This window comes from Oratosquilla oratoria, chromosome 6, assembly GCF_046742065.1.
Source record: "Oratosquilla oratoria isolate Oo_2021 chromosome 6, ASM4674206v1, whole genome shotgun sequence".
Classification (NCBI taxonomy): domain Eukaryota; kingdom Metazoa; phylum Arthropoda; class Malacostraca; order Stomatopoda; family Squillidae; genus Oratosquilla; species Oratosquilla oratoria.
In genome coordinates this window covers 34,148,491-34,161,997 of record NC_134782.1, presented here as the reverse complement: position 1 = coordinate 34,161,997, position 13,507 = coordinate 34,148,491, and the positions used below count along the sequence as shown (strand labels likewise).

Genomic DNA, 13,507 nt, shown 5'->3' with positions numbered 1-13,507 from the left:
TTAATTTTCAAACCCAATTGAGCCCATTTTCAATGCCCAATTGATTTTCAAGCCCATATACGCCCATTTTCAATGCCCAAACGAGCCTATTTTCTGTGCCCGTTATATGGACGTCCTCGCTCGTCAGATCCCTTCGTGGTCCGTTGAATCCTTGACCACGTAAACCTTAGTCATTCTTCGGGGAAACAAGAAGGTGTCGCCAAGGCACCGCGCCGGCGGCTTCGGGCTGACGACGGAAGAAGAAACGTTCCCTTCCAAACGGTCTGAGGAATGTTATGCAGCCAGATCATCGAAAGACCCGTCCGTTCACGTCAGAGACGGGGGAAGGTCCTATGGGAGAAGTCCTGAGGTCTTACGTCGAGGGGTGCCCAATCCCGCTCGCTGCCTCGTCTCGGAAGTGTGTCCGAGTTCCTGGTCGTCTAACAAGACGACAGTGTCCCCTGCTGTCTGGAGAGTTCCTGTGCGCGATCTGAGAAGTCCTGAGGTCTTATGCCGAGGGGGGCCCAATCCCGCTCGCTGCCTCGTCTCGGAAGTGTGTCCCCTTCGGCCTCCATCGGGCTGGGTAGTTCCTGCGCACGGTTTAAGAAGCCCTCGAGGTCTTATGCCGATGAGGGCCCAATCCCGATCGCTGCCTCGCGCCCGCCGAGGGGCGATCCTTCGACTTCATGGTCGTCTTCGGCGACGACAGTCTTCGAGTGCGCTCTTCTTAGCCCGACTCTCCGAGGGATCTGGCGCCCTCAGACTCGTACGGACATGATCAGGTTCAGAACTCAGATGGTTACTGCGGCGTGGTGGTGGTAGGGGTAGTTCTAATACTAGTAAAGGGTAGTAGCAAATAGTAGTAGTAAACTTGTGGTGGTAAATAGTAGTCGCTTTAGTTGTTGCAGCCGTTAGTTGTCACAAGTAGCAGTTGTTGTTGCGCTTATAGTTTGTTGTTGTGCTTGTTGTTACATTTTATTGTTGCTGTTATCCTTGTGAATGTGGTTGTTACTTTGTTACTGTTTTGTTTTTGTTACCGTTGTGTTTTTTGTGTTTTATTTATTTACTAGATTTTGTTAGAAAGGGGCTTCGCCCCTGAGATCTCAGCATGTTGATCAATTCGACCTTCAGTTAATGATTCTCTTCTTCTCCTTTGATATTCCCTATTTCCATTCCTAATTCTCTCTTTTTCTTCTTCATCCATCTCACTTATTTTTTTTTTTTTTTTTTTTTTTTGCTATTACAATTTTCACTTATTTTTCTTTTTCTACTTCTACTGTTATCAGTGTTAATGATGATATTAGAATCCATAATAAAAGGATTCAAGTCTGAAACACTACCGCTATAATTACCAGTTTTATTGAGCGAATGAGGAGGTGACGACCTCATTTATTACTAACCTAAAGTGCGATTCGACGAACAACAAATCGGGCAGTTCGAATCGCGTCACCTGGATCGATCGAAAAAATTAAGAAAATTTTAAAAGAATAAATTGTATAACAGAGACGAAATTGATATCAGCTCGTTTAAAAACAATTTTTTATCGAATTTATTCTCAATTTTAATTACTTATCAAAGGTATGTATGGCAAGTGTATTTTATTATTTTTCTTATATATATTTTTTCTTATTATTATTTTTTTTTTTTTAATTAGCCAATATTTGTTCGAAAATCTCAATTACTTTGAATGCTACTCATGAATTGGAGCCAAATCTAATCTGAAACATTTACAAAGTAAGGTCGAGTCGTTGAAATCGAAATTAGTCGATCGATCGAATCGAGAAAAAAATCTGACTATTTTTCATTTTTTACAAAAATTAGCCAATATTTGTTCGAAAAGCTCAATTACTTTGAATGCTACTCATGAATTGGAGCCAAATTTAATCTGAAACATTTACAAAGTAAGGTTGAGTCGTCGAAATCGAAATTAGTCGATCGATCGAATCGAGAAAAAAGTCTGACTATTTTTCATTTTTTACAAAAATTAGCCAATATTTGTTCGAAAAGCTCAATTACTTTGAATGCTACTCATGAATTGGAGCCAAATTTAATCTGAAACATTTACAAAGTAAGGTTGAGTCGTCGAAATCGAAATTAGTCGATCGATCGAATCGAGAAAAAAGTCTGACAGACAGACAGACAGACACGAAACCGCTTTTATTTATTAGATATATTGTTGTCTATGTATAAATGGGTTTGCTTTGGTGTTAATGTGGTTATATATGTTGACTTTTTTGGTGTGTATACACGTTTTCATTGAGTGTGTATCTTTGTGTGCATGTATTCACCTTGGTCTTTTGGATCACGTGTTGGACTCGTGATCGACAGCTATTTCCCTCCCGGAAGAGAGCTCAAAGCTCGTATGACCGATCTATGGGTAATGCTATGACCTTACACGCACACACACACCCAACTCCCGCCCACGAGAGTTGGAGTAACGACTCGAAGCGCAGCGATACTGAAATAATTTCAGCCCTGGGCAGGTTTCGAACCAGGTACCGCCGTCACCCCCGTGCTGACAGTCTGAGACTCTGCCAACCGCGTGTGTGCGTGTGTATGTGTGTGTGCATTTGCACGCAAATGTGTTTTTGTAAGTGTTTTTGCTGGATATGTTTTATTTATTACCTTTGTTTTATTTCGTTTTGTCTTATTATTTAGAGTTTATTTACTAATATTCCTATATCTATCCATGTCTAATGATCACTGTCTATTCATAACAGTCGTACATGTTTCTAAGTAAACATCTATATATCTTTGACTTTGAGATATATTTAATCCTCCTCATTAATACCAAACGGAATATATGGATCTTATAGCTTTTGTTTTATTTCTATGTTTAGCCATATCTAATGATCACTGTCTATTCATTACACTCATGCATGTCTCCAACTAAACATCTATATATCTTTGACTATGTTTATTTGAGAATGCTTGTATCTTCCTCTAAAACTATCCATTACTTCAGCCTCTAGGTCTGGTTTACTATTCCTGTTGGTACTCGGGTAGGCAGACTAAAGTTCATTTCGAACTATGTAGAATATTTCCAGCTGGTCTTTGTGTATGTAAATGTTTAAAACCAGGAGGGGTATCTCTATGGATTTCGCTTAACGACGACCGGGATGATAGTTTGACCAATATGGTATAAGGTTGTGTGCAGTGCAATATTATGCTCCTACGCTAAATCTATTCCTGAATAGGTAAGAAATATTTTGTTCTGTTTGGAAGGAAATTCTCGAAAATGTTGAGAGGATTTTTGTCAACTCTGTGAACGAGGATGAATGGGTTGGTCAGGGGTTTACATTATTGTTGGCGTTCATTATCAAATGCACACACGTGCTCGCGCACGCACGCACACGCACGCGCGCACACACACACACACACACACACACACACACACACACACACACACACACACACACACACACACACACACACACACACACACACACACACACACACACACACACACACACACACACACACACACACGACTCGGTGGCGCGGTTGGTAGATTCCCCAACTGTCACTGCGGCGGTCCGGGTTGGGTGTGTGTGTGTGCGTGTAAGGTCACAGCATTACCCATAGATCGGTCATACGAGCTCTGAGCTGTCGATCACGGGTCCAGCACGTGATCCAAAGACCAAGGTGAATACACACACACACACAAACACATACGTCAGACAAATTTTGTCTTACATATATACATAAATGCATACATGCCTACATATACATACATACATACATAAATTCATAAATATATACATAGATACATACGTACATACATATACCAAAAGGCCATTTCTCCTTCTATCTTAGCTCCTTGTGGATGAGAGGTTATATGGGATCACCGTCCACTCCTCGCGTTAGAAGTAATGCAACAAGACACAGACCTCTGCTGCCCCGACAATCGAAACCAGCTTACCCTCACTTCTTCATTACATAGCGACTATCCCCGCATCCATATAGAAAATTACAGAGCAAACAAGAAATCCATTCGGACCACGTCAATTTCTCATCTGTTTACAACTGCTCTCCACTCACACCTTTCTTTTGCCCTCTCCCCTTGCATCCCATCTTTCTACCCCAGTCTCGGTCTTCCCCTCTAGTTCACTCCATCCAACTCTGCCTTCAACTCTGTTTTACTTATCTTTCTTCGCCCATTCTTTCTGTTTGACCAAACCATCTCAGTATTCTTTAATCAATCCTATCTGCCAGCTGTCTGCTCAGCCCCGCTTTCCTCCTCACCTCCTCATTTCTCACACTATCCATCCTCGTATCCCCCACCCTTTTCCTTAAACATCCTTCCCAAACATTTAGACTCCTTTCTGCCCCCTTAAATCGACCCATATGACATCGTAGGCACAACTACTTCTTTGCACAATCTTCTCTTCGTATTCATCCACAGACACCTATTTCTCGTAACTTTTTTCAAGCACCCTAGACATTTATTTGTTTCTCTCGTTCCATAATTTACTTATATCCCCACCCCTCATTTCCCTGTATTGAAAAAGTCTGAATTGGCTTCCTGATTTAAAAAAAATCCTACGTGAATTAACATGATTAAACAACACAGCTTTACTTGGCCTATATAGGCAATGAAAGTTTTTATTTGATAAGTTAATTAGTAAACACCTCATTGTAAGTACAGGCCAGGTAGATTGGGTGGGGATGGTAATAAAAATTAAATCCGCACCACTCCCCCTGAGGAAAAACCTCAAAGTGCTATCATGGAAAGCTACTTTTTTCATTCTTTTGTTTTTCTTATGTTCAGTGAAGCGACGAACGCTTTATCTTCGATTCCTTATCTTCAGTCGTTATCATCACATCGCATGTTATCGCTGTAGCCTGGGAGGCTGCGCTGTGATATATTTAGACAACATAATTGACTATGCTGATAATATCTGTGTGCTGATAAACTAAACCATTTGAACAGTGTTCCACACATTAGATATGGTTTATCCTGTTATGAAATGCCCTAAGTTATGTTAAGCATGGAGTCCCTTTGTTGAAAAACCTAAAAGCACAGGAAGTACAGAAAATTTAGGTTTAAGATGTTACTTTAATCAGTTATCTTTGAAAAAAAAATAATAGCAATGCAAACTATTTTGTAGACTTCTTAGAGGTATGAAATGACGAAATATCATGCATTACTGATTATATGCATGCCCTTTTTTTTTAGCCAACAGGTAAAACTGGCGGACGTTCGCGTGGAACAATTGGTGGCCCCTGTGCATTTGGGCGAGGGGCCCCATTGGGTCGAGGAAGATCAGGCGCTTCTTTTCGTGGACATTCTTAAGGGCAATGTGCACAGGTTCTTCATAGAAAGTAAACGCCACCAGGTGTTGCATGTAGGTGGGTTACTGTCTGCACTCCGTCAGCATTAAGTGGTTCACGTGTAAGTTTAGATGATAGCCGAGCTTTGAGCTGAGTTAGTAATTGATGCAACGTTGGGCAGTTTATTTTTCTCACAGATAATCTCATATATCATGCAATAAATGTTGAATTTGAGAAAAAATTAAGCTCGCAGTCTTTCGAAAGCTTTGACACTAAGGTGAGTACGTGCTTACTAAGCTAACCTTATCCCTCTTTTCACTTCCCTCTCCGCACTGTAGAGAATGGTGGATCCGGGGGATCCGTCAGCTTGGTCATCCCAGTTGAGGGTGCTCCGGACCTTTTCATGGTGACCGTTGGCAGGTCTATCGGTGTGGTGGAGTGGAAACACAGCGACCCTGATCAGCACACCGTCAAGCCCGTCATCTTGCACACGGTGGATGGTCACTGCAAGACCAACCGTTTCAATGATGGCAAGTGCGATCCCAGCGGACGCATGTGGGCTGGTATGTCACTTCCAGTTTGATTTCCTTAAATTTGTTACTCGTATGTATTCCTCGCTCTAGTATTAATTTTTCTTTAATGTCATGGTTATTTATCTATTTTTTCTATGCATGTGTATTTGTTCCTAAGATTTAATCTATGGCGTATTATTGTCTCCATGGATATAAACGGATTATTGCTGAGAAAATAATAAACCTTCGTTGGACACATCCCTTTCCGCAGGCACGATGGGCTACGAGAAAATGCCGGGACAGGTCGAATTACACCAAGGAACTCTCTATCGCCTTGACAGTGACTTGAGCCTCACATTATGCGTCAGCCAGGTTAGCGTTGTGTCTATAAAGGTAGCTCTAGGATATCAAAGAAAGAAAAAGAAAATTATATATATATATATATATATATATATATACATATATATATATATATATATATATATATATATATATATATATATATATATATATATAATCAAACCCGTGTTGATTATCATAAGGTATTTACTTTCACTATTCTACAACATCTTTAGTAACCGTTTCTATCACAGAATCTCCAGTATTGCAGAAAGCTATTATAGCCAACTGGAAAGTGCCAAATCGTTAAGATTATATTTACTTGTGTACAGGTGTCAATATCAAACGGGTTGAGCTGGTCCGAGGACCGACGTGGAGTCTTCTACTTCATCGACACGTGTGCCTTTTCACTCGACGCCTTCGACTACGACAGCGAGACCGGCGACATTAGTGGGTGGCAATTTCTGTGTAATTGTGTCGTAAAGTAGGGTAGTGGGTCATCTTTCATACATAATCAGTTGAATTTAACGGCTCCTTGGGCTTGAATCCTTGGTTACAGCTTCAGATTTCTGGTTGTTGGTCTTTCTCAGGATGTTTTTTTTTTCTGTATTTCGTACAGATGTTCTATGGCAGTTTCGCTCTACTCCAAAAACAATTTAACATGTAAAAGTTTTGAAGGTAACCTTACGTAGGTCTTTACTCATTGTCCTATGCAGTTATGCATACATGATTTTCTAACTGTGCGTATGTTGATGGTAGATGCATTATATGAAAATATGTAGGTGTTTAGCCTATTCTGAACACAGGGTTTAGTGTCTGCTTATGATAAGAAGGGGTTGATTTGGATGACGTAAGATTACATCCGTTATGGGAGTAGAGATTTCATGAACCTCTTTACACAACCTTCTGTGTTTGTGTGGGGAAGATTTCTTAAGAAATGGGGGAAACGAACCCTGCAGAACTGCAGTATCAAGGTGTTTGATGCCATAGGAGTAGATCACAGATTGGTAGGGGATACAGTAAGTCTACACTTAAGATTCAGAAGACCTCGAAGACGTAGTGGGCTCTTAAACTTGGATGAATTGGATGAGACGAGTAGAGCATTTTTAAGGGCATATGACTTCTGTTAGACGTTAGTCTTTGATGGCAAAAACAGAAAACGGCTCTGAATTTTATCTCTCAAATCCACGCTTCCTTCACACACACACGCGCGCGCGCCCTCATCGATGTCTTAAGTTGAATAGACCGACCTTGAAAAAAAGGCCGAACGCTTGCCAAGTAATCCATCTTATATTGTCCAATGACTCATTGCACAAGAAAAAGAAATGGAAATTTTATTTCTATGGACCAAGCAAGCTTAGCCCTACGAACAATTTAAAAATAATGAATGAATGAATAGATGAATAAATACACAGGTAATTAAATAAACAAATAAAAATAATAATAAATGAATGTATAAGTAAATAGGTGAGTAAATAGATAATAAATAAATGAATAAATAGACAAATAGATAAATAAAGAAAATAGATAAGTTAATTAATCAATCAAACACATCATTGAATAAATTAATAAATAGATCAATGAATAAATGAATAGATAAATACTGGATCTCTCTAGACTTTTACCCTTTTTTCAGAGAATCGACGTGTAGTATTCCACTATAAGTCATCAGGTCTCACGAATGACTTACCAGACGGAATGGCTATGGACAACAAGGGAAGGCTGTGGATAGCCAACTTTTCGGGACAAAAGGTGAGTGATAGAGCAATATATAAACTGACGTGGATAGTGGTGTTGTGTAATGACGGTATGTGGGTACAAACGAAATGCGGGTACAATGGGGTGTCGTGGTAATGTAGACAATTATATAGTGATAAGAGGATCTTTATGAGTTTTGCCATGGTCTACTGATACGATAGATGGTTTGGTGATACGAAGTACTATGTAGCGTTCAAATAGTTACATGACAATAGTGTTGTGGATTCGATACAGGTCTTTAAAATTCTAAAGGGAATTGACAACATCAAAAGTGACCAATTTTTTTACATTGAATGAGAATCAGACAAGAAACAATGGTCTCAAACTGTCCGGAAATAGATTCAATTTGGAAGTAGGTAGAAACAACTTTGCCAACCGTATAGTTAATGAATGGAATAAACTTCCTGCACAGGTAGTGCAATGTAGTTCAGTTCGAAGCTTTAAGAATCATTTAGATAAATACCTAAGTAAGATGCTGTAATGATTATAATTTATCTTATATTATTTGTTTTTGTTTTGTTATCATTTGTCTGTCTGATTTTCATTTATTATTAGTTATATGTCAATTTATTATTATTTACTATTTACCTGTTTGTTTATTATTTAACTATACCTATGCATTTATTTATGTATTTTATTTGTTATTTACATTATCATAGTTTTTATTTATTATTTTATTATTAATATGATTTTTTTTTTCGCATCCGACCTAGATATGGATCAAAAGGTCTCCTGTCGGCATGCTCCGCCTTTGTAATCCTTTGTAATCCTTTGTAACCTATGTATGCTTCTTGTACAACACAAGGACGACCAGACTCGTACGTATATTACATGGATATTGTCAGGAAACTTTACTCAGAAATAATAATAATAAAAAGATTTTTAATCCGGGTCCACACTGCCTCATGCAGATCTGCATGTAGCAGGTGGCGGTGTTGAATGCTGAGCTAAGTGTCCATACTGAGTGGGCATGAGGAAAGAATGCCTGTCTCGCAGATGTAACTCTTATCTATATCAATGGATAGCTCCAATCATTCTGAATATTTAGAACCCATAGATAAGCACCGCAAATTAATAATAACGTCAGTAGGGAATTTAATTTCATTTATTTGTTTATCTATTTTATTTATTTCTTTATCTATTTATTCATTCATTTTTTCGGGGGCTGCGGTGGAGAATAGTACAACCACACCTAACCTAACCTAAAAAACTGTCCCAAAGGTGTTGCCAGTGCTGGGAGCATTGAAAGAAATAAATTAAATTTTTGTATGCAGGTGCCTATAATCGTTCATGCTGTTATATTTTTATTAAGGGAAAATCGGTAAATATAGAGTTGTTTGCCAGTCTTACAGATGCAATTATTATATATATCATTAGATTGGTCCTATCATTCTGAGTCTGGGGCTGCGGTGGAGAATAGCACAACTGCACCTAGCTTAAAAACTAACTTTTAATATCACGATTCAGAATAACTCTTTCCCCATATCATCAAGGCTCGCACTTATGTTCCAAATGCAGGAATGCTGCTCCAATAACCATAAAATATTGGGTGTGGCTTCTGGTCCAAATGATGGGGCTATCATAAGTGACCATGATGGAGAGTGTGGCACACACATCCTCTCACGACAAAAGCTGAGGTGGCACTGGCGACATCTGCATGCCCACCAAATTGAGTCGATTCAAAACAGCTCAGCAGTGCGCTGGCGCTGTTGAAAACATCGATTTTCAACAGCGCCACTAACACCACCATGGTCATGGGGCACAGTGTGGACAGGCCCTTACTCTTATATCCCATTGGGATATAAATAAATTACAGTGCTCTTGTGTCCATATGCCAAAATATATATAGTTCAGAGAGTTGCATGCCTAGAAAAAGGATATGTTGATCATTACCATGAACACTCCATATACCTTTCTGGTATACTCGTATGTAAACAGTCATATAAAGGATGATCTTCGTTTAATTCAGATAAACTATTCATTAATGTGAGCCTCCTTGCAGGTGGTGTGCATAGACCCTAAACTTGGACGTATAGTTCGTCAGGTGGATCTTCCTTGTCAGAACATCACGTCAGTCTGCTGGGGAGGATCTCACTACGATATCCTCTACGTCACGTCGGCCCAAACTGGGTTATCGAAAGAAGAACTTGAAGCTCAGCCTTCAGCAGGAGCAGTGTTCGCCGTCACTGGACTCGAGACCCAAGGCCTGCCTCCCACAAATTTCAAGACTGATCTGAATGTACTCAGGAAAAAAATTGAAACAGCCAAACCTTAGTACAAGGGGTCTACAAAGTTTGCATGCTCCCAATCACGGCATCCTGTTGCGTAGGTTATTCTTGTCATTACCTGTAAATTTATGGCATGAATAGAAATAAATAGCGCCTAAATAAAAACAAATAAATAGAAAAGAGAGAGAGAGAGAGAGAAGAAGAAGAAGAAATAAAAATATTGTATTATTTCCCTGTTGTCAATGTGGATATGTTAACATAAAGAAAAGTTGATAAAAATAGTTTATACTTCTTAAGCTTAACTGATTGGATACTGCCTCGAGGCAGCCAACAAGGTTCCCCAGGTCTTTTCATAGATCTACTTGGGAGGACAATGAACCTTTGTCTTTGATATATTAGTGTGGGTCTGTTTCTTTGTCACCGGCTAGCCGAAGGGAAAAAACACACACAGGTTTTCAGCTTTCCTCTTTCGTGTGAGAAAGGGGATGAAAGGTGGGTTAGACAAACTTTATAGACAGATAATGGGCCCAGTCCAGAGACCGAACGTTATCATGATTTTCAAACAATCTAAACAATATAGCTTTACCTCTGAGAAACGGTATTGATATTTTAGGATTAACAGCGCTATCTGTTGACTTAAATATTTTGTCATCAATAAACAAGAGGTTAGTAGTCCGTCCACATTTAGAAAATGACCATGCTGCTTCCGAACCTTCTTAAAGACAGTGAAAATTAGACAAAAAAAAAAAAAAAAAAAAAAAAAATGCAACTAAAGTTGCCACTGCACAAACAATATTAACACATTATACTATTATACTTCTATATGGCTCTTCAGTACTATCCATCCACTACCAATAATATTATGCAATACGAACTTCTGAGCAATATCAATCAGTTGTCTTGGTGCTCAGGAGATTCGTGGGCTTCATCGTGATATTCAACATAAGAACATAGGAATAGAGGAAACTGCAAGAGAACATAATGCCTACACTATGCCTTATTTTTTTTTTTATTTGTGTATCATTGCTTGTCGTCTCTTCCCTGAGCTCCTTCAATAGAAAATATGTGTAACCTACATACATGTACATCCTGCGCAGTACAAGGACGATTAGACTCGTATGTATATCACATAAATATTATAAGGAATTTTACTCAGATAAGGGAAATAAGAGCCATATTGTTGGGATCATTCTTTATCTACACTGACCTTTGATCGACTACAATCATTTTTAGAGCGATCAGATTTGTATACATCACGAGTATATCCACTTATCTCAAAGAAAGACTGGATCGAGCACCCTATTGTTCTCCGTCCACAAAAAAGGAAGCCTCCTCGGCTCAGCTACCACTGACTGACCAAAGTGAGGTTAATGCTCAAAGAAGATAAGATATAATACAAGAATTTGGACATAAATATAAGAACACATAGTATTTGAGCAATGGTGGTATCGAGAAATACTGATTGTATGTTTTATTATGGTATTTTGTGCATTAGTGTTTTCATCTCAAGGACTATTATTTCCATTATTAACTCACAAGGAGATCATATATAATATATAGGTACGCCCGAAACCACGCGCGGCGCCACTGTCGACCATGTACTGTTTACATCGCCAGTTTTTGCGGCCCACTAGCTTTTCTTTAGCTTAGTTTGAATGCTTGCCGCGTTCAGCGCATGCGCAAAATATTCAAATTATCTTGTTGTTTTGCAAGTGTATGCCCAATTCTTGAAATCGAAACACATTTTCAGCGATTTAAACGGAAATTTGGTTATCAAACTCGGCAACATAGTTTTTTGAGTAAAAATATTAAGGTAAGGCATCTATAAAGATTATTTTAATTTATATAAACATGTTTATCAACCTATTTTCTCCCGGAAATGAGAAGCTTAAGATCGTTGATCACTTGATGTTTGAGCTTAGGGTCATCACATGTAGGCATATAGTCATGCGGGAAACCATGTGCGGCGCCCTATCGCCATCTTATCGGCTGAAAGAAACTTGCACAACGAAGCTACAGCGATAATCCCATACCACACTCCTGGTCATATGGCCATTTCCCGAAGGTTGAGTGTGGTTTGAATTTTCCGCCAAAATCATCGGAAATTTAAAATTCCCGGCTCTGTGCAGGCATGCGCATTGTCGACCCCACCTCCCCCTCCCTATCCCCTCCCTTCTTACCCGGCTAGCTCGAGCCGGGCGTCGCGTCACTTAGATCGCGGAAACGGGACCGAGTGGTTAACTCGCTGCCCACATGGGAGCAGGCGGTCCCGTTTCCTGCTGGCTAATCGTCTGTTAGTTTTATCGCTTTCCGCTTGGCTGCTGGTTTGTCTCATTCTTCGACTTTGATTTTATACGAGCACAATCCGTCCCCGTCTTCGAGCCGTCCCTGGTAAACAACCCGGGTCCTCTCGGAGGACAGGGGACGTGTCTTATGGTACGGAGTGTGGCGCCCCCCAGGGTCATCAGGCCTCTCGGCAGCGCCATACCTCTGACCATCATCGGTCCTCTATTGCCTCACGGTTTGTTTCAGGCCCTAGGCGTAGACTTTGACCATATACGATCGCAATACGTCCCCGTCTCCAGGCCGTCCGTGGTAAGAACCCGGGCCTCTTTGAAGACGGGGGGGGGGACGTGTCTTATGGTACGGAGTGTGGCGCCCCCCAGGGTCATCAGGCCTCTCGGCAGCGCCATACCTCTGACCATCATCGGTCCTCTATTGCCTCACGGTTTGTATCAGGCCCTAGGCGTAGACTTTGACCATATACGATCGCAATAAGTCCCCGTCTCCAGGCCGTCCGTGGTAAGAACCCGGGCCTCTTTGAAGACAGGGGGACGTGTCTTATGGTACGGAGTGTGGCGCCCCCCAGGGTCATCAGGCCTCTCGGCAGCCCCAAACCTCCGGTCATCAATGGTCCTCTAACAGCCTCATAGCTTGCTTCGTCAGGCCCTAGGCGTAGACTTTGACCTTTTCCACTCGTACTCCGTTCCCCATACGTCCTCAAGTCGTCCGTGGTAAGAACCCGGGCCTCTTGGAGGACAAGGGGACGTGTCTTATGATACGGAGGGTGGCTCCCCGAGGATCATCAGGCCTCGGCAGCCCCATACCTCCGAGCTTCAATGGTCTTCTAACGCCTCACGGCACCACCCTCCTTCCAGGTTTCTTAAGCAAAAAAAAAAAAAAAAAAAAAAAAAAATCACCACCCAGCCCTTCTCATGAGCCACAGCCAACCTCTTATCAAATTCACTTGGCTTGAGTTTAAAGATGACTTACCTGATGTTCCACCCCCAAGTAAAACACAAAAGAACTTTAGACTTAGGGAGTCTAGTGTTAGTTAAAATGAGTATAAATTAGTTCAAAGAAACTACAATCATTTAGTGTAATGAGAAGAGGAAAATCAGTTTTAAATAGTACAGT

General features: G+C 40.5%; 1 protein-coding gene across 2 annotated transcripts; it reads left to right on the top strand.

The window, feature by feature from the left end:
* The first annotated feature begins 474 nt into the window (after positions 1-474).
* Positions 475-10,308, top strand: LOC143026379 (regucalcin-like). Of its 2 annotated transcripts, none has more exons than XM_076186649.1 (7): positions 475-761; positions 5,159-5,331; positions 5,592-5,816; positions 6,037-6,137; positions 6,437-6,554; positions 7,741-7,856; positions 9,865-10,308. In XM_076186649.1, the coding sequence occupies exons 1-7, from the start codon at positions 490-492 to the stop codon at positions 10,135-10,137; spliced, it is 1,278 nt and encodes a 425-aa protein (XP_076042764.1). In that variant the 5' UTR covers positions 475-489; the 3' UTR covers positions 10,138-10,308. The 2 variants fall into 2 exon arrangements, with proteins under 2 accessions (XP_076042764.1, XP_076042765.1); XM_076186650.1 differs by having other exon boundaries at positions 603-745; positions 5,166-5,331.
* Positions 10,309-13,507: the final 3,199 nt, after the last annotated feature.

Coding starts and splice junctions, on each gene's coding strand:
- LOC143026379 (XM_076186649.1), top strand. CDS start 490: ATGCCGAGGGGGGCCCAATCCCGCTCGCTGCCTCGTCTCGGAAGTGTG. Junction 5,332..5,591: donor CCACCAGGTGTTGCATGTAG/GTGGGTTACTGT, acceptor TCCGCACTGTAG/AGAATGGTGGATCCGGGGGA. Junction 6,138..6,436: donor TCACATTATGCGTCAGCCAG/GTTAGCGTTGTG, acceptor ACTTGTGTACAG/GTGTCAATATCAAACGGGTT.